The 21215-nt window shown below is 38.0% G+C and overlaps 1 protein-coding gene across 3 annotated transcripts; it reads right to left on the bottom strand.

Moving 5' to 3' along the window:
* Window positions 1-4504: 4504 nt before the first annotated feature.
* On the bottom strand, window positions 4505-21045 carry LOC113070701 (ELMO domain-containing protein 3-like). 3 transcript variants are annotated; one of them, XM_026244096.1, is made up of 14 exons: window positions 20960-21045; window positions 19438-19825; window positions 19126-19311; window positions 9240-9311; window positions 9056-9136; window positions 8903-8972; window positions 8744-8806; window positions 7627-7715; window positions 7401-7524; window positions 7132-7254; window positions 6875-7005; window positions 6702-6778; window positions 5852-5979; window positions 4505-4894 (listed from the first exon to the last, which is right to left on the bottom strand). In XM_026244096.1, exons 3-14 carry the CDS (start codon window positions 19159-19161, stop codon window positions 4650-4652), a joined length of 1239 nt encoding a protein of 412 aa, XP_026099881.1. In that variant the 5' UTR covers window positions 19162-19311; window positions 19438-19825; window positions 20960-21045; the 3' UTR covers window positions 4505-4649. The 3 variants fall into 3 exon arrangements, with proteins under 3 accessions (XP_026099881.1, XP_026099883.1, XP_026099882.1); XM_026244098.1 differs by lacking the exon at window positions 20960-21045 and adding an exon at window positions 20585-20931; XM_026244097.1 differs by having other exon boundaries at window positions 19126-19825.
* Window positions 21046-21215: the final 170 nt, after the last annotated feature.

The raw sequence follows: 21215 nt of genomic DNA, 5'->3' as shown, positions 1-21215 counted from the left end.
TATTTTTGGACCAAAATGTATTTTCGATGCTTGACCCTCTGATGTCACATGGACTACTTTGATGATGTTTTTCTTACCTTTCTAGACATGGACAGTATACCATACACACAACTTCAATGGAGGGACTGAGAGCTCTCGGACTAAATCTAAAATATCTTAAACTGTGTTCTGAAGATGAACGGAGGTCTTATGGGATTGGAACAACATGAGGCTGAGTTATTAACGACATCATTTTAATTTTGGTACGAACTAACCCTTTAAAAACAGTAATGTATAACTGTACAACTGGCAATGTATAAAACTTTATTTTATATATATATTAAACTCTATATTATATAACAGTTATATGTAGAGATTACTCCAAGCTGTGTTCACTGTTAAATAAAATTGGGAAAAAACAAAAACATTATTTATACACAGGTCCAGATGAATTTAAGTGGTTTTCAGTGAAGAATCTGTTGAATTCTGTGGAATGGACAATTGATCAAATCAGAGAATATGGAAGGTGAATGTATCACTCAATTAATTAAAAATAATAAACAAGTAGATGCACAGAAACTTCAGAATAATGGTATTTCCATCAAATCTGTGGAGCCTCCAGTGGAGTTCTACAACACACTGTGTGCAGGACAGCATATGCTAGTCAGATTGCATCAGCTGTTACAGTAGACTGACCCCTGATGGCCATTCCACACTATTAAAATTCTAGAACGATCACTATGATGACCCATTTAAAATAATTGGTAAAAAAAAAAGAAAAAGCACATGCAAAGAAATACAATATGACTTAAATATTTTTTAAGTTGCATTTATTTATTACTCTTCATACGATACATCACTGTACCACCGCATATATTCTGAAATATATTTTCATTATAAAATAGGGATTCTACAATCAAGTTTCAGATATAATAAAATGCTCTGAAGGATTGAACAGACAATAATGGTGCATCATTAAATGAAGTGCAGGATATTTGTAATTTGATTCAGGGCAACTCAATAAACCAAATCTGACACGTGGGTTTGTATTTTCTCCAGAAATACATTTCAGCATTTGTGGGCCAGACAGATGAAGTATGGTGGAATGCTCACTGGGAAAATCAAAACAGAAAGATCCTAACATACAAGGATGGCAAGATCTTTCTATAAAAGACCACGAGCTTCAAACCAGCTTCAAACCCACAAATGCTCCTTTTGGTCCAAACAAATATAGTTACATTGTGCCATAGTAGAGTGAATCGTTTTTGACATACTCTAACTGCAAAAATCCATTCACAAAAGCACAGCAAATACCAAAGGCCACAAATCCGTCTGATTTGCTTTGACAGCAAACCATTAAGATTGTTAAAAACATTCTCCAGCGAAGGTTCTGTTGCATTTCAGCGTGTAAGACTACAGTTTTCACAAACATGGGCTATAGAAATATATACTGTAGAAGTCAATATTTTGCAGTGCTGCATTAGTGTACATACATATACATACAGTACATTCCCAAGCTAGGTAGATTACTGCAAGAGACACCACACCATTTTGTGCTACGACATGGGATCATGGCTGTCCTCAATAAAACGTCTGCCCAGAAGAGATTTGCCTGAAGCCTGAGGTATGCATAATATGCCCCGGTAACAATCATACTGTTACAATCATTTGTTATATATATTTATATATATACACACACACTTTAATAGTCATCTCACATACAGACCACCATCTCCTTTAAAAACAAAACAGCAAAACAACCACTTAGCAACTAATTGTGCACAAATATACACAAAAAGGTGCCAAACCAGGCTAATATCATGGTCAGGGTTATGGATGATTGCTCGATTTGTAAGTATGATTGTTCATAAGCAACTAGTAAACATAACAGAAACACACTTTTGAGAAGTAACTGCACACAACAGCTTCAATGATCCTAAAACAGAAGGACATAAATGTGTGCTTTCCACCGTGTCTCAGGTAATCGGACACTGAAATCAGCTGACGTACTACTATGCAACATCAAAATTCACTCTTTCTTAGTGTTAACGTTGCTTTCAGCAGGTCAATGTGGATCACAAAACACTGGGTATGAAACTTTACATTAATGCTTGCCGTGGAGTTAACAACAGCACTGAACTGCACTGAATTCACTCAAGATATACAGACGGACTATGAAAGTGTCGAACCTGCTTATCCAAACTAAATACAAACCAGCCGAACTAGTAAATAACCCAGGAAAAGGTGATTTGCCTTTGTATAGAAACATTCATTTTCCATCATGCTTTGCTCTTGTTCAAGTTTATAAAATACTACTCTGCTTTATATAAAATTAAATTGGCTAAAGTGACAGGACTTCTAATATACATCCACTGAGTATTTATATTAATGTGTCGTTTAGGAAAAATAAAAACTACAAAAGAATAAAATAAGAGCGTGAAATTAAACCTGAAACATACAGAACACACTGTACTCTTATTGTACAACAACACTTTGGACTAGGTAACTTAGACGAACATATGCAACCATACGAAGTTAGATTAACAAGCTTTTTCAACAAGGAATTAAAACAACAATTTCCTGGATGCTACATCTCTAGCGCTACCTGACATGCTAACAAGACGAGAGTGCAGAATAGGGTTGCCAAGGGAAAGAAAAAAGACTTTTCCTATCAAGTTTTTTTTTCCAAATGTACAGTAGGTCACCGTCGCAAAAAGGTGGAAAATGGAAAATGTCCAGTAAATTTCGGAAACATTCCAGAAATTTTGGAAACTTTCCAGGATTTTTTGGAATATTCCAGGGATTTTTTTTTTTAAGTTTACGGAAATTTTTCCACCCCTTTGCAACCCTAGGTGCAGCCCTCATCTTTATTGGACCTGGACTTGGGAGAACAAGACGCAAATGACAAAAATACATCAAATTCTCAAATATTTTCTGCACTGACATGATTTGTCTTGACAGCAAACAAAATATTCTAGGCTAAATCAACAAGTCTCACTGTTAACTTGACTACACTATAAACTGGTCTCTCACTTCTATCTGTTTGTTAGATGCAGGAAGTTAACAAGAATTTTTAACGTGTCTTGTGCAACTTTGAAGGAAAAATTTGTTAGGTTATATATATAACTTAATGTTTAAATGACCTGCCGCTTCCTGGCTAATGTTTTATTTAAGCCATGTCTTGTAGACACAATTATCCCTAATATGTTTACACACTTTCATTGCTAAAAGTGCTTCTGGGAGCTGGAACAATCTAATCACTATCCAACAGATTAAAATGCACCATCTATTCTCTCAGGACAAGCTAGTAGACATCTTAAGAATGTGATGTCTTAACAAGTAACCAATAACAATTTTTTTGGATTATTTCTGGCATAACAGCATTCGGAACATAAATCGGGGGCTCGTCCGGGATACCAGGGACCGGTTGCATAAAAGACTAGTCCTACAAGTTAGTCTTCAGTTTTTTTTTTTAAGACTGGTCATATGCATTTAATTCAGTTACATAAAAACTTAGATTTGTCTATGTTGAAACCGAAAAATAAGACAGCTCGGCTAACTGCTAGTTGGTCCGACTAGTCCTTAAGACACCGTCTTAACACAGAGGCTAAGTTTATGCAACTGGCCCCCAGAAATGATCCAGCAAATCTTTTAGGTCATGAGATCATCCTCACTCTCGTCCACAACATGTTCATAGTCATGTTATGACCACTTAAAACTGGAATCTACTTGCTATCATTAAAGGAAACATGTAGGATTTGCTTCATGCAGACAATCATAACTACAACTCCAAATATAACATTACAATTTTAATTACTGCCCTAATTTAAGCTCAAATAGTTAAATAAATTTAGCGGCTATTTCAGTTAATAGCGAAAAGTCCACAAGTGTCAACGTTAGACTTGCAACTGAACTGCAAAATAGATATTCAAACATCAATACATTTGGTCTACTGGTCACTAAAATGCACTTTCCCATCAAAAATATGCCTCGACTTTACAACCTCAGGCTCTTGTTGAAGCGTTCCTGCCAACAGAAACATGTCAAACAGTCTGAATCATATTGTGACATTTATCTCTCTAAAAACGTTGGCCTATTGAGGCTAGTTCCCTCCAAAGTTTTGGTACCACATTCCATTTTTATCAATAGTGCAGAGTAAAGAGCCAACATCAATATAAACTCTGCCAACTTCCTTGAACATGGACTCCATCACAGTGAACATGTCCGAATGACCACGAGGATCACAAGGCTTTCGATAGACTAGTGTCCATCAAATACATGTCTAAACAGTCAGGCCATCACACACAGGAAGTCACTCTCACTCAATACCACATTAGTGGGTAAGGTGCTGGCTGGCTTCTGCAGCCATCTCCTCTCCAACTGCACACCCTTGAGGCCTGTAAACTGCGTCTCTTTCTTCTTGACAAGTTCAAAACAACTGCTGCCACTGAGCCAGTTAATTTTGAGATTCTCCTTTTCAACTTGGCAACTAAATTTAGTCTTTTCTATAGAAGAGCCAATATTTTAAGCGACTACAGTTACAACACAGACTTGTTTCTGAGTGTACTTAAGCATGAAAGGACAGAAAAGAAACCAAGAAACAGAGAGAACAACAAACTTCGAGCACAAGAGATAGCTGAGACTGTACAAATCGAATCCCTCTCGGTCTCTCAGATGAGTCTCGCCTCGCCCTCCATCTCAGGTGGCAGCTCACACACTCCGGTGAAGTTCATCTCTTTGTCCTCCTTCCCGCCCTGACTCCCCGCTCGAGACCCAGTGTCACCAGGTGAAGGGTTGCTATACGATAGTGAGTCAGGTGATGTTCGGTGTCCTGTCCCGTCACGTCTCTCCTTCAGGTAACCTTCGAGACGTTTGAGAATCTGCTTGGGGTTCTTCTTAGCGAAGAGCTCAACTTCTGTGCATCACAGAGCAGAAAGAGACAAAGACAGGCCTTTTCATTTATACACTCTAATGTTAAACTCAAAACTTTTAATCCAGTTCATCTACACCAGGGCTGCCCAATCCTGTTCCTGGAGATCTACCTACCAGCAGACTTCAGTTCCAGTCCTGCTCCAAAACCAGCTGTCTGCATTTATCAAGAGCTACTGAAGAGATTAATTAGCTGGTTCAAGTGAGGGTTGGAGCTAAACTTTGCAGGATGGTAGATCTCTTAAGGAAAAAGATTGGACAAACCTGACCTATACAACTTATGGTATTGAAAAACAAGGCAAGGTGACATCACCATCATGAGAACATTCGCACATGAGCTCTCACTTTGGCATTTCACCTAAGGGTGCAACAATTAATTCAATTTCTTGATGTACTGATTACAAAATTTGCCAATGCATTGAACTCGAAACATGGATTTGCTTTATCAGTTAATAATCATCTTAAAATGCAAAAAAAGTAATTAATTGCAATTAATTACCTTTAAATATCTTAAAATATATAAACATTAAATAAGTAACATGCATGAATTAATGGAGACATAGTGAGTCATTAGTTTAATTCATAGAGTGAATACTAAAGAGATTAATTTCTGTAGTATTTTTTATACTTGAATAATACTGTTAGAATCTCAACATCTATTCAGTATATAGCATTTCTTAAAGATAGAGTTAGAAAAAAATTTTAATTAAAGAAACCGTTCTTAAAGAAACAGTTGCTTGTTTCATTTTAGGTGTAATTGAGAGTGTGAAATACTTTTTGCTGCAAACCTTTACTAGCATTAAATGGACTTTAAGGGTAAAAAAAAATTAAGTAAATCATGGCACTTTCAAATGATTTTGACCAAATGAAAGTGTCAATTCAAATCAATGCTGAAAGTCACAAAAAAATACAAAACACTGTACATTTGTAACTGAAAAGTCACCTTTGAGTACATGGCCGGAGTCAGAGATGGTTTTCTGCTGGCTCTTCCACACCTGATAGAGGTACAGGAACGTTGCAACATAAAAGTCGTTCAGCACTGCCACGACCTGCTGCCTTCGGTTACACTCCCTATATGACATCACAAAGCAACAACATGGTTATGAAAGGTTACAGCGGATACCTCAGACTGAGGGAAAAAACACCCAAATAATTTCAAAGCTTGACAGTATGTAATCAACAGTATACGAAATAAATGCCTGTTAAAGGGGTCATATGATGATGCTCAAAAAATTTGGTCCAATGAAATGTGTTTATGTGGTTTAAAGTAAAAAAAAAAAAAAACTACATTGTTTTCCACATACTGTACAATATTTTTTTTCTCCTCTATGCCCCGCCTCCTGAAACGCGTAGATTTAAACGCATAAAACCGACGAGTTATAAAATTGATATAAACATGATTTCTAGTCGTGTCCTCTTTTGGAAGGACAAACAAAGCAGTTTTGCTTTCTCAACGAAACAGCGTCACACACCGCGGCCTGGAGTCAGTGGAGTGAGTGGAGGCCAGCTTGAGTGAGCAGAGGCGGGCGGGCGGGTTTGAGAAACACACAGCGTCTATACGACAAGGGGACAGCAGCAACAACAACACCCAACAAGAATAAAAGGTACAGCTTCTTTCTTTACGTGAACATTTGTTTTGTTTTAGGGGGGTGTGGACGAGTCTTAACTTTTAGAAAGAATATCTCTTTGAATTTGAGACTTTGCAACTTTACAGATCTTCTTTATGCATCAAATGCTTGTAACACTCAGAGAAAGGAAAAATTGTAATTTCATATGATTGTGAAATTACTTACTTGGACAGCACTTCCTCCCTGAGAGCATGCAGGGCAATTCGTGTCATGTTGATTGACATCACACAGAAGGGAAAATTCTGCATGTGTTAAAAATGAAAACAAATGGTATTGTAAATGTTAACAATTTTTTTATAAAATGTAGCAAGTATATATCTGACTGTGTTTTGCATCACCTGGACTGGATGCTGAGAGAGTTTGTAGATTTCTCTAGCAAGTGGTAGAATCTCTGGGTCCATGACGAAGTAGAGCGTGTGCATCAGGCCCAGAAAACCAGTTCCCCTCAGATCTGTAGCAGGGTCTGCACCTGGAAGTATGAAAGACACACAAAAACAAATATTACAAACGGGTGACTTGTATTTCATAAGATCAAGAAAATAAATAAATTAATTACTGATTTTTTTGTTTTGATCTTTAGACTTATTTGAGGTACCTTGAAAGCCCACGTTCTCCCAGTGTGGTCCATAGCGAGGGCAGTCAGCTCGAGTGCAGGTCAACTTCCTGTAGATGGTCTGGAGTACACGCATGTGGACTGACTGGCCATTATCCAGAGAACCTACAGAATCACAAAACACAGACATCACACACAAGACATTTAGGCAGTTACTCTGGTAGCCGTCTGAACAACTTAAAGGGGTCCTGAAAATCCATGCCTACAAAGCATGTAGCTACTTGATTTGTCAAGTCATATGTTTTACTCACACTGTGCGATGGCAAACACTAAGTCTCTCTCCTCTACAAGGTCTTTGTGTAGCCGTGGAGGACCGAACAGGAAATGGGTGATGGCGGCCAATCCAGTCCTGGGAATGGTGGGCTGAATGTTCTTCTAATAGTGAAGAGAAAGTATAAAGAAAAAAAGAAAGTGAGTCAGCCATATTATTCTGATGTGTGAATGTAGTCATAGTGTAGTTACTTTAAATAAACTCACAAGCAAGTCTCCAAGATCAGAGGTCTGAAAATGCTGCAAAGCCTCATTGAAGGAGATCAGCGGTGATGGAGTGAGATCCTCAGCAAAAACTACAAGAAAAACACAGTTTACCGACAAATTACCAAAAAAAGTATATTTGCTGAACATGGTTCAGTCTGGAATATCAGAATACAGCGATGGTTATTTCAAAATGAAGCTTTTTTTTGTGTGTACTGAAGACTTGTGAAACTTAACATAATTTCTGACTAGATGTGTGGAACTGATCCTCTGCTAGGCCCCATTTTCATATTTGCATGTTACGAGTACGTAAATTATCTTAAGAAATGTCTGGATTAACCATGTGTTTGCAGTAATTATAAGTCGATGTCATAAAGGTTTTGAACACCAAAATATTGAAAAGATATAGATAAAACTGTATTTTTGTATTTAAAACAATATTTGATGGAGTAGATCGCTTCCATCAACCCCCGCCAATGCTTGCACAGTCCTATAGAGCTTCATGGATTGTCATTTCAATCGGTAACGTTAGGCAGTTTTGATTTGACTGCTGTTTAATGTTTGACGATCGCGTTATTTTGCATATGCATCTGCTTACATATGCAATCGCTTGTTTCTGCTTCTTCTTCACTGTGTTTTGATCCAGACATTCAGTACTCTTTCAGAAGATGTGTAATAGCGCTTCCTGCTGTATAACAGTGAAAACACGGAAAGCCGTGAAAACAGGGAAACAGTTCAAGAAATGTGACCTGCTTCATGCCTGACAAGCTGACTGTTAGCTTTGCAGCATGCTAACTTCAAAATCTATTAGAATCAATTGATTATATCTGGTGTCTGAATAATTTTTGGTTTGATTGTATAAGTCTGAAAGTTCCTGCCAAAAATTTTATTAAAATTGTTTTAGTTTTCCTTCCTTTAAATTACAGTTTAATTTAGAGATGCACAGATAATAAAATTTTTTAAGCCAATTATTCAGAATGACATAATGCATCTATTTTAGCCAAGGAGGTGATGACATCTCTCCAGGGTAAGGGCGTATGCTTAGTCACGGTGACGTAATGTGCTCCGTATCCACGCTGACGGGATGTTGTTTCCATGGTGACAAGGTAATTGGTCTCACCTGGTTGGATGCTCTCCAGGGCATCCCACTCCTCTTGTGCTCGCTCCACCTCCAAGCTCACCTCTAGACAGACAAGATTACACACACACATTGTTGTTGAACTGCTGAACTACTGACATCCTTCTGTGCAACAATGTGTCTGGTTGATGAAGTCTTTACCTTCTGTTTTAGTCTGATTGCCTCCTGCTGCCAGAGACTGTAAGAGTCCATTCTGTTTCAGCGCTGAGATCTACACAACCAAAAATTCACACCATTACCATCGCTATTCAAACCAGGAACACACAACATCACGTGACTGTTAGAAATACCCACTGGGACAGTTTTGAGATAAGGGTTGCCATTCAAGCTGCCACTGTCTTTGATGCCATTAGCTGGAGTCAGTCCATTTAGGATCTATATAAAAAATATGAAAGACATCAACGGGAAGCAACCGTAATGCATGCAGATATTCACAAGACCAGGTTTCACTGAACATATTTTAGCAGTGTGTTCTCACAGTTGTGCATTTGAGGTGCCCCTTGGTGAGATCCTCGGTCTGTTTACGTTCTTGTGGATAACCATTCAATCCCTAAAAGAAATCAATCAAAAATACATATATAATACTGTTTCTGCTACATTCATTCTGCCAAACAAAAAAATCATCCCCGCCACGGTTTCAGCTTCTCAGTGACATCATAGTGACGCCACTCACCATCATTCACAGTCGAGGAATTAGCGGAGGAGACTGAGCAGGGCTTAAATTTTGGCACAGGTATATGCGCATAATTCTGCGTTATAATGTAAATGACAGACAACATAATGTAAAATAAGCTTTTAAGTCTTGCACATTTAAACATTCAAGTGACTTTTAGCTAGTGATGGGAGAAACAAACCTTTTTGAACCTTCAAATCACTATTTTAAGCCATTCAAGTGCAAAAAGAGAAAATGTCTTTAAGATGTTTATGATTTTATGAAAATGTCTATAAGATGTTTGTGCACAGCAGATGCTTTCCAGATGAAGTGATCTTTAACAGACATCTTGCAGAGTGCCATTTGTGATACATGTGTAACAGTATATTAGATCCATGAATGAGGACATGTCTCATTACTGTGTATTTATACAGTGAAGACTACCCAGTGTTATTCTACAGTTGAATTGTTTTTTTTTGTTTGTTTGTTTTTTTTTACAGTTGAGTTTAGTTTCTGTAGTAATTCTGTACCTAAATAATATTGTTAGACCTACCTGGAAAACTTGTCATATATTTTTGTCAAATGTACTGCATCACATTTGTTTTTATTTTATTACTTACTGTTTACTGTCTTTTTTTAGTTAAAATAAATTAAATTCTGAATTTATTCACATTATTCTTGGGTGGGGAGATTTAACAACCAGGGGGAGGATGCCCCATGGGAAACAGTCCTGCCACCACAGCTGGAAAAAATCCAAGAGGAAACGCTGTAAAATAAATAAATATATATCTCAAAATATTTTTGTTGCTAATATCATTCCTTACCTTATGTTTTTGAAAAGCTACCACAAATGTTTAGAATTAAACTTAAATGAATTCTATTGAAGCACATCCAATTTAAACTGCAAACTGAATTCACAACTGTGCACATTTCTTTTAGTGCACACCATTTAAATTTGTGTAAGTACCTTGAATTTTCATGTATATCAAGGCACCACACCTGCCAAGTTTCAGACGGAAAAACTTCAATACTGCACTAACAAACAGACTAAATTATTTGCAGTGTACAGTGCTAATAATTTAGACTAGATCTCCCTTGTCAGTGTAGTTGCCATGTTGTGAAATTCCCTCTGTGCTCTTTGCTCCCAGGGTAAAACAAAGAGAGGAGGTGTAAAGGATGGTATAGCAGCTGTGTCACACCTGTTAGGTTTAGAACAACTTTTTTGTACAAATTGCACTGTAATATCGCAATAGATCGCAGAATATCGTAATATATTTAAAATCACTGTAATATTGTATCCTGACACAAGTATTGTGATTAGAGGTCGAGTGATATTGGATTTTGCAGATACCGAGAGATAGGAAGGACTGCACTGGAATTTTTGGTAGAATACTCGATTACTAAAATATTCGATAGCTACAGCCCTAGTATGGGAATACTTTAAACAGAGGCCAAATAAAATGGCAATTTGTTCCCTTTGCAAAACCGATATGATGCATCACGGCAGCACAACTGCGATGCACGAGCACCTCAGAGGAAAACATCATGGCGCTCTCCGGTGTTACGGTTTAACTGGTTACCCTGTGATCTGGTGACCAACTTCCTGGTTCAGGTCTCTGCTGCAGATGTGATGGAACGACCACAGCAGATTCGGCGATTCTAAAAGCACAAACTGATGTGATATTATGTAGTGTCTAATAAACGCAGATTTGCTCATTGCATGATTCTGATTTTCTTGTAAAGATTACAAGTTATTGGTATGATCACCCGTAGCGGCTAAAGTAAGGATAAAATAAAAATAAAGTAAGTCTGTGTTGGTGCGGTTTCGAACACACGTTAGGGGCCGTTCACATATTGCGCCTAAAAAGGCGTGGAAAACGCTAGGCGCGCCACTTTTGCCTTCTTTCCAAAGCGCTCGGGCTGATGCGCCCCTGGGGCGCCTGCTGCTGCTAAGCAACCATGACGTGCTCTCTCCATGAAGACGCGGAAATTTCAGCAAAGGATAAATGGATTTGCAGCACTAAAAATCGCTTGCAGCAGCTCTGCTACTAAATTTCTTTCAAATATATAAATATAAAGCTATGATCAGCTGTTCCTTCATCTTAGCTGAGCTTTCAACGTTGTTACGGGAAAGGATGAAGCTGATTGGTTAGTTCTTGACCGCGTCGCTTCCATTATGAGCGCGCATACCATGTGCCTACATTGGAATTAATGAACTTGAGCGCGCAAAAGACAACAGTCACAGACCACCGAGCTACCCCGAATCAGCTCCAGATCTCTGGAAACCATGCTAAACCATAGCAGAACCCTGACTACATTATGGTTTGTGATGCTAAAGAACATTTAATGACGTCTCAGACAACTGTAAATTTGTGACTACTGTGGTTTAATTATAAACGCTATCAATAAACTCATATTAACCATAGTAAAATAATTTTCTTTGCCTCTTTATTTTTGTATACTGTAAAAACTTCAACCACATTGGTTGAAAATGAATAAAAGTTGAAATATTATATTAGAAGTTGTACTTATATTTTTTTGTAAAGTTATCCAAAGGATTCATTAGCTAATCAAAAAAAGAACATTAGATTAATTATTTATTGTAATAAAAATAATCGTTAGAGTAGTCGACTAATCGAAAAAATAATCGTTAGATTAGTCAACAGGAAAAATAATAGCTCTAGATTGTTTATTACACAGAATCTAGACTATGTCAGAATCACTTGGCCCTTGAGTGTAGTTTGGGCTCCTCCTCAATGCATTCTATAAATGCTGGCATTGGTCCTCTACACATCCATCATAAAATTATACAGAAGGTGTTGAATTTTATCTTTAGCTGCTTGTATTCTTTCTTATCATTTAGAAAACAGGTTAAGTAAAACTATGAATATGCAATATAGGCACATATATTAAGCTAAATGCTCTTCTTTATAGTTATTTTTCCTAGCTGAATAATAAGATTATGGACACCTAATGGTTATTCTGAGGTAAATAAATAAAAATGTATTGTTACCAGTTATGTGGTTTACAAGCTTTACATATTTTCCGCAGTTTGAAACAATGAATGAGTGATTACATGAGATATTTTAGTAAGTTGGACAATTTTCTCATATACCTTTTGATGTCCATTCATGTTTATTTTGCCCTATAATAGTAAAGAGAAAGATATGATGGGTTCACCTGCCGCTTGAACTGAGGCGCTAAAACTATCGCTCATGCCACATTTTAAAGCTGATTGCTTTGTTTTTTAAAAGGTAACAGAGCACAAAGCTAATGCGATTATTGGACAGCAAGTGTGCTACAAATAATATGAACCTCACACATTAACAGTTCACAGCATGTAGACCAGGGGTCGGCAACCTTTTCGGCATGATGTACCATTTTTAATTTTTCCACTGTGCAACACACACACACACACACACACACCACTCGCACACAGAGATCTGAGACAAAGTCCTTTTAGGCATATCGTGCCACTCGGCCGCCATCTTGGCAACGCCTCCGGACAGCTGCTTCAGTCTAACAAGACCAGGCTCCTATCTAAATGAATGGGCAAAGAGTCAGAACTGCACTTTCACTGGTCACCGGGACATAAAAACCGCATGTATAGAAACAGCAGTGAAATATGATAAAAATCGCTGTAAAATTTTGACGACTTTGCCTCAAAATAAGGTTTAAAATGCCATTTTCCCCACAGGTTATACTTTTACTACGCACGCGCAAGGGTTCCTCAATTGTGCGCATACGTCAGTGGAACCAGACGATAGGCTTAAATGTTTCCCGGCTTGACTGTTAAAAGCAGATGATTGGCTTTCCAGCGGGAGGGGCGGGACATGTGCATACAACCGCCACCTTTGCAGTTACAGGTTTTCTTTGTATAGATGTATTGAGGATTGACAATTGACAATTGATAAGTGGCATGTCTCCTATAAATTGGCTCTGTCTGAGATCACGCTGTGCGAAAAATAACATTCAGAAGCTCATAAACTTGTCAGTGCTGACTTTTATTAAGTGATACTAATTCGCTACATAATCTCAACAACAAGGGGGCAAAATCGCTTCATTGTTTGTAGAGAGAGACAGACGCAGACAATTTACACAAGTCTCTCTCTCTCTCAAAATGGCCATATTTGAGAAAATTTTTCTTCACTGGATATAGCTGTAGGTCATTTAACATTTCTAAAATCGTAAAATGTATTATTAAAAGTTGACTAATATTAAACAATTTGCAGAATCTTACCTTGCTCTCTTTAACATTAAACTGTAACAGTAAAACCCGCCTACTTTGATTTGATTGGCAATCTCAGTAATTTTGACATTGATGAGCTTTGAGTTAGACCACTGAGGCTTTGATCTGAAGCGCCTAATATGTGCAGCATTCGCGCATGCATCTGTAAACTAGCGCAAATTAATTCTCACACTTTAATGGTATTTATAGCTCCTAACAGGTTGTGTGACTATGAGAAGTTATTACCTCAAAATGTAGGGCAGTATGCAGTTTTTCCTATTGCTCGCGTGCCAGCGATTATCTCTCTGCGTGCCTCTGTTTGCACGCATGTCATAAGTTGCCGACCCCTGATAGACTAAAGATCACGATAATAAGAAGCCATATCAATATCAATTATTAACGAGAATTGTTAACAATAATTTTAATGTCCACAAAGACATTAAAGACATTAGCGCGTCTCCATTTATTAACACACACTGAAGCGCACGTGACGCTCACTGTGATTTCAGATGTCTCACTAAATTAGAACAACATCTCCAGAACTGCTCTGACAGTCACTTTATGAGCATTTGACTGTTTGATTTGAGTAAAACTAGCGGCACATCACATACACAGAACTGTAAAGGTACGTCAACCCGTCAAAATAAAAGTCCGGTTAAAGACTATTGTTCAGCAGAACATTTCTTCCATGTTTTATTTTTTTTATAGTAAATCCCCTTTGTTTACCAAAAAGTTAAGTTAATTTTCAATAATTAAAAGATAAATTAAATTCATGTTTTATGTGTTTAATGTTTAATGTGCATCTCAGAAAATGCTTTAAACCCCCAACTGAATGGCACTTAAATGCACTTAATTCATCTCTCAACTTTATTGTCATTGTTCACAGTACAAGTACAGACAGAGAAACAATGGGTAATAATTAAATGTTTATTTTTATTTATGCATTGCATTCTATGCATTTAAAAAATAAAAATTTCTAAAAAAGGAATCTAGTTGTTCATTTTAAGAGACCCAGGAGTCTTATTTACTCTTGCATAATTAATATTGCACTTAAGCAAAAACACATTTTATCTGATTACTCGATTAATCGATGGAATTTTTGGTAGAGTAATCGATTACTAAAATATTCGATAGCTACAGCCCTACTCTGAAGTATTGTGTTTAAATGGACAAATTCACACAAAAATTATATCAAAATGCTCGTCTTGGCAAGTATCCTACAGCAGACATAGTAGCAGGCTGAACGTAGGCCTACTGTATCAGAGCATTCTCTTAAAGTGACAGTCTTTATATTAATCGAACAGCAACAATGAAGAATCACTCACTGCTGTTGATTCAAAAGCTTTTGTAGCTTTAATAAAGGATCTTCTTTAATTTATACAATCCAATATGCTATGCTGTTTTACATTTGATTACTTTATTCGATTTCTGTACCTAAAAATGTATGCTAGACCTACCTAAAAAAAAAAAAAAAAAAAAATGAAAATCACTGTTTATTGTTTGTATCTTTACTCTAGTTTTTCCATAAACATAGCACATACCGAACTGTACCAAAACCGTGACTTTAAAACTGTGAAACAAACCGAACTCTGAAAAAGTTGAACCGGGCCACCCCTAGTCACCAGTGACGATCTCAGCAAAAATGTCACTCGCAAATTCAGAGACGATCCCAGACTTTTGGGGGCCCTAAGTAATGGGGGAAGGAGGGAAGAGGGGGAGGGGGGAATTGTTAATAAAAAACTATTTGAAAACTCACCAAGACAGACATTTTGACATATACAAAGCACAAAGTAGCCAATATTTGTCCATGTTTCAGTCTGTCTCGAATTTCACTCACGGAAAGCACTTTGGGAAATTGTCTCTTTTGCGGCTCAGTGCGAATTTAACTCATTTTATAGTAGCGAGCAAGAACGCCAAGAGACGGTATATGACAGTCATGTTACATGGTTTGACTGATTTGGATGTTACATAGAAAGTGCAAAAGTGCACCGCATTAAAAAAAAGAACATTCGTGTTTTCATAACCGCTGGCCAAAACCAAAACTAATATTAAATTAGGGCTGCACGATAACAGTTAAACTGATAATCCAGATTATTTTGATTTAAATTATAATCACGATTACTAATAATGATTATTCTATCCTGCATAAAAAGAATTGCTAAAACCAGCCTAAATTTAGCTGGTTGTTCCAGCTGGTCTTCCAGCCTGACCAGCCAAGGAAGTGGTCAAAACCCCTATAAAACCGGCCTTCTGACAAGCAAAGACCGGGCTGGATGAACAAATAAATCAGTCAACCAGCTTAGGCTGGTTCTAGAGGGTTTTTTCATTCAGCAGGGAAATGCAATAACATCTTATGTGTCCTTTAACCAACCTCCACTGATTTCATTTAACCAACTATGATAATACAAAACTCATGGTTTTGGTTAGTGTTTTGTCATTTGTATTCACATTACATTTTCTAAGTGACAATTTGTTCGCTAATGGGAAAAAGCCACTCAGATCACACAGTAGATTTGCTCAAAGATCGTTAATACACACTGAAAACTAACATTGCCATGCCATTTTCAACACGAAAACTGGTGAAAACTTTAAAACTCTTAATATAAATTCCAACAATTCCAATTCATGTGCATTTCTCCTCATTGTATTGTCACAGCTAGGAAAAGCGCATTTATTACTCAAACACAAAAGATGCATTATTGAAACTCAGTGAAAGTTTGATCATGGCACATTTGGTAACACAAACAGTACAAATGGCTTGTGAAAAAACACATTGTCTTATATGACACTTTCATGGAAGCAGAATATCGCGGTGGAGAGATCGCTAAGCTTGTATCATCAGCGCTTGATCCGCCATCAGTGAGCGTGCACAGGGTTGCCAGATTGCACGAATTAACCGGGAAGAAAGTGTATCCTTAAAGGAGAGAAACTCTATTTTGGGGATTAAAGCTAGTGAAGACTTGTTAGCAATGAAAGATAACACAAATGCCAAATTAAAAACACGGTTCAGGATAAATAACCAGCCGGCCAATATCGTGATGATTATTTAATTAATCGAGAAAGGTGGATATCGTTATCGAGATCAAAGTACGATTAATCGTGCAGCCCTATATTAAAGGGGGGGTACAATGGTTTTTTGTGTATTCAGAGTTGTTCACAGTGTTAAAGAGATGGATTCTCATGCTAAACATGGCCAAAGTTGTAAAAAATAATTTAGAAGAATGACTGAGAATTTCTGTGCCGAAAATCTTACTTCCGGGTTGGTACAAGTTTCGGCTGTTTTTTTTTCGATCGTGGATCTAATGATGAAGACAAGAGCGGAACATAGAGCTGAACTCCTTAAAACGAGCATTTCTGTCTGAAAAGCGCACCCGCTGAGGGCTAGGGATGGGTACCGAAACCCGGTATTAAAATGGCCCCGGGGCTAAATTATGAAAGACAACAGTATCAATAAGATCTGACGGTATTGGTTCTGCTTTCGGTACTGGAGGGGAAAAAATGTATGTACTATGTATTTTTGCTTAATAATGTTATCGTGCACATTTTATCTCACCAAACATTTCTAATGTGCGATCATATTAAGACGTTTGTCTGTGAGATCTGCGAGATCTCTCATGCGCGCCGCAGAGCCTGTCTGTCAGTCACACACACACACACCACAACGAGCGCGGTGCACGCACAGACATAACAGTATGAAAACTCCCGCTTAATAATAAAGAGTGATGATGGCAAAGAGATTTGCTTAATAATGTTATCGTGCACATTTTATCTCACCAAACATTTCTAATTTGCGATATTATTAAGACGTTTGTCTGTGAAATCTGCGAGATCTCTCATGCGGGCCGCGGAGTCTGTCTATCAGTCACACACACACAACAAGAACGAGTGCGGCGCACACACATGCATAAGGGGCCGTTCACATATTGCGTCTTTTGAGCACTGGGGGGGGGGGGGGTGGGGGGTGGGTCAGAAAGCGATGTGCCTAGCATTTTCCACGCGCTTTTAGACGTGATATGTGAACGGCCCCTTACAGGACGAAAACTCCTGCTTAATACAAAGAGGTACGATGGCGGAGACAGCAAAACGTTCCAAAGTGTGGTTATACTTTACTAGAGTAGATGCAGACAACGCTGGTTGTCATAAGTGCAACAACATTTTTGCATGTAAGGGAGGAAACACAAGCAATCTGTCAAAGCATCTTTCAAAAGTGCATTATGTGCAGACAGAGAAATGCAAAGTTTTCGACTGCCTAACACAACACAAAGTAACACAACACAAAGTACCGATAAGAATACCGTTAAGTACCGGACCGTTAAGCAGTATAGTTAAGAGTAGTAATACCGTTAAAACCTTAACGATACCCATCCCTACTGAGAGCGAGACCGCGCACATCAACACGCTTCAAAATCTTTCAAGAATGTCTCCAAATAAGTGTGTTTTTGGATGTGAGGGAAAGTTTACTGTGTTCAGCTTCTCCAAGAACCCAGCATTACATGAACAGTGGATGCAGTTGGTTTTTCCAGGCAGCAACTGGAGTGTATCAAGTGCGTTTGTGTGTTCTGGTCATTTCAGTGAAGAATGTTTTATAAACGAGGCTCAAGTCGACGCTGGATTAGCACATCTTTTGCTATTAAAACATGGCGCTGTCCCTGTGATAAAAGACCCCATTCATGTAAGTACAATTGCATCAGATTTCTGTATTATTTTGGGAAATCCGCACATAAGTGAATATATGTTAATGGAAACAACACGAAACATCAGTATTATAGCTCCACCCACGGCACGCATCCAGCGGCTCGGCTTTTTCCAGAAAGAATTGGAAAGCTGTATTTTTCTCTTACAAATATGATAAAGCTTATGACTTCTTGGATATATGAAGGATGCAGTACTACTCTATAGGTACTCAAGATTAACATGAGATTAGGTGAAACTGTGTATGTTATGTACCCTTTAAATAATGGTTGAGCGCAAGGGCACCCCCTCTAGTTTAAAGGGCCCTACAAAACATGTATACTTTGGGTATAGGGAGGATCAGCTCTGCGCAAATACTTTTGATTGAACGAATCATTTGAATGAATGATTGAATTAATCACTCCTTGAGACAAGGACTTGCCAACACCTACTGGTGGATTTAGTGTCATATTTATTCACCCATTATGGGCCTAAACCAGCCAAGGTATCAGCACAAAAACACACTCAGTAAAATATTGTTTTAATTACCATTTTCAAAAAAAAAGGAAAAAAAAATATATAGAGATCGAGAGAGAGAGATGATTTTCATCAATAATGTACAACCTAAGAAGCAGGACACCAGAAGTACAAATTTATCATTAATTTAATCCTGTTGTCTAGCTGAACAGCTGAGATATTGAGCAGATCTAATTTGTGATTTTAATATAATATAATAATATAATATAATTTTATGATAACCTGTAGGAGTGTAATGCAGTATAGAAGTGCTCTAGGTAGGGATGTCATACATACCTCTGTATTTACTGCGACTGCAACAACCCCTTCCATGACATGAGTCCACCGTCTCGCTGTCCCTACTGTCCACCCATCCTGTGGACTAGACCAATTGTAAACAATGCCCACTGGACACTCATGGTTCTTGGCACTTGGAACGCTTTCAGAAGCACCTGCTCCTGGTCCTACAAGCGTGGATCAAGACTAAAACAGCAGAAGAGCTTTCAGTAGTGCATTGTTTAACTGTGCTGCTTCTGGAGATTCAGAGAGGGGCTGGTAGAAACAGAGTTGGTGCCAAGGAGCAAAAGTATAATTTGAATAGTAACAGACCTGAGGTTAGTTTCTAGTGGGATCGTGCAGCAAGTTGTGAATCGTGACGGCCTTGTGGGAGATGGATTTCTCAAGTCCGTCGAGTAATAACTGTACAGGGCCTGTGCCAGCTGTAAGTCCACTTATATGAGACTGGAGCGTTGCAAATGGAGTAGATATCACAAACGGATTGGGTACAGCAGTGATAAAGCTGTCAGTGCTCTGTTTTGAAGACGAAATCTCTGATGAAATCTCAGTGAAAGCAGAACGAAATTCAGACTTGGGAGGACGGGATGGTTATTACAAGGGTCTGTCATTAAAAAGGGAGTCTACTGATGGCTTGGAGGGATAGTAAGCATCTTTTCATAAACTCTCCGTGGCTTTCCACCGACAACATCTGAATGAGTCTCTGTAGGATACAAAATCGTAAGTATTAGAGTTATGCAAATGAAATAATAATCTAATTGCAATTACTACTTTAAAATGCATATGCAATACAAACATCAACGTGTGCACAATTTAAAGGAATGCATGCACTTTCCAGATTTCATTATGGAGCAATGCAACGGAGCGCTGCACAGAAAATGGGCAAGCATCCGAGAGGCAATGACGTCACCTGATCAAGACCGCATCCCTTTGAGATCGAAATAAATGGAGACCTGCAATACGATCATCAATCACCACAGATGACATCTCAAACGCTCCCTTTCGTTTTGCAATGCCTTTAATGAGCAGCCAGTCTTTATACGACGGAAAACTGAATCTAATGCATGCATAAGCAGAGAAAGGCTGGGAGGTGACGTCATCTACATCCTGACTCACGAAATCTGAACTAACTAAACGTAATAATAATAAACACAAAAGACAGACGACTCAAAAGCCAAAGTATTAATCGATAATTAACGCTGAACTGGATATCAGATATGAAACCTCAGCTCCAGATGCAGCACAGTAGGAATGTATTATGACAGCATCCAGTGAACTGTCAAACAGCTTTACAAAAGATACATTAAACACTTTATGGAGACACGACAGCGTTCATTTAACGTTACACGTGTTTTACTTAAGCAACTGCGAATCCAGTTGCATGTATTGAACAAAGGAGATTTATCTGACGGCTAATAATGATACAGACCAACAGAAAACTGACCAACTTAACGTTACTCACATAATAACAGTTATTTCTGCCGCAAATAACGGTGGGTTTCAGCCCTCCCTCCTCCTCATTCCCTTCAAGTTCAACGAGTGAGTCGAAGAGCTCGCGTTTACCTCTGCACTCAAGTCCTGCTGTTACTGTAGTGATTTCTGCTCGAAATATGGTTATTTACTGTCACAGAGCAGTCAGTGAGTGCTGAAGCGTCTGTGCAGCTAAACTGCCTCAATCTCTCGCTTCTAGCTTAGCTAACTTGCCTGTATTGAGTCTTTTACGACACAGGACCCACCAAGACGTGCTATCAGTGTAGCGTTACTTTCTTAACCGCTAATTACGCATTTGTGTCGTTGCTAGAATGATACTTATTAAATTATGAGTTATAATTTTTACCTCGGTTTCTCTCCCTCCAATCTCAGCTTCCCTTCCCCCCCATTTCCACAGTAACTGAAAACCCCGGCGCCTTCTGGGAATTGTGGTTCTTCTACTGTAAATAGACTTCCGGTACTATAGGAGCCCTTCAGTCACTATCATATATATATATATATATATATATATATATATATATATATATATATATATATATATATATATATATATATATGAAAATACAATTTCAGTGACAGGATTATTCAATTTAAAACTACTT

The sequence above is a fragment of the Carassius auratus genome, unplaced genomic scaffold, assembly GCF_003368295.1.
Source record: "Carassius auratus strain Wakin unplaced genomic scaffold, ASM336829v1 scaf_tig00005214, whole genome shotgun sequence".
In the NCBI taxonomy this organism is placed as follows: Eukaryota; Metazoa; Chordata; class Actinopteri; order Cypriniformes; family Cyprinidae; genus Carassius; species Carassius auratus.
Note: the sequence above shows the minus strand (reverse complement) of the source record. Positions and strands in the feature narration are given on the sequence as shown.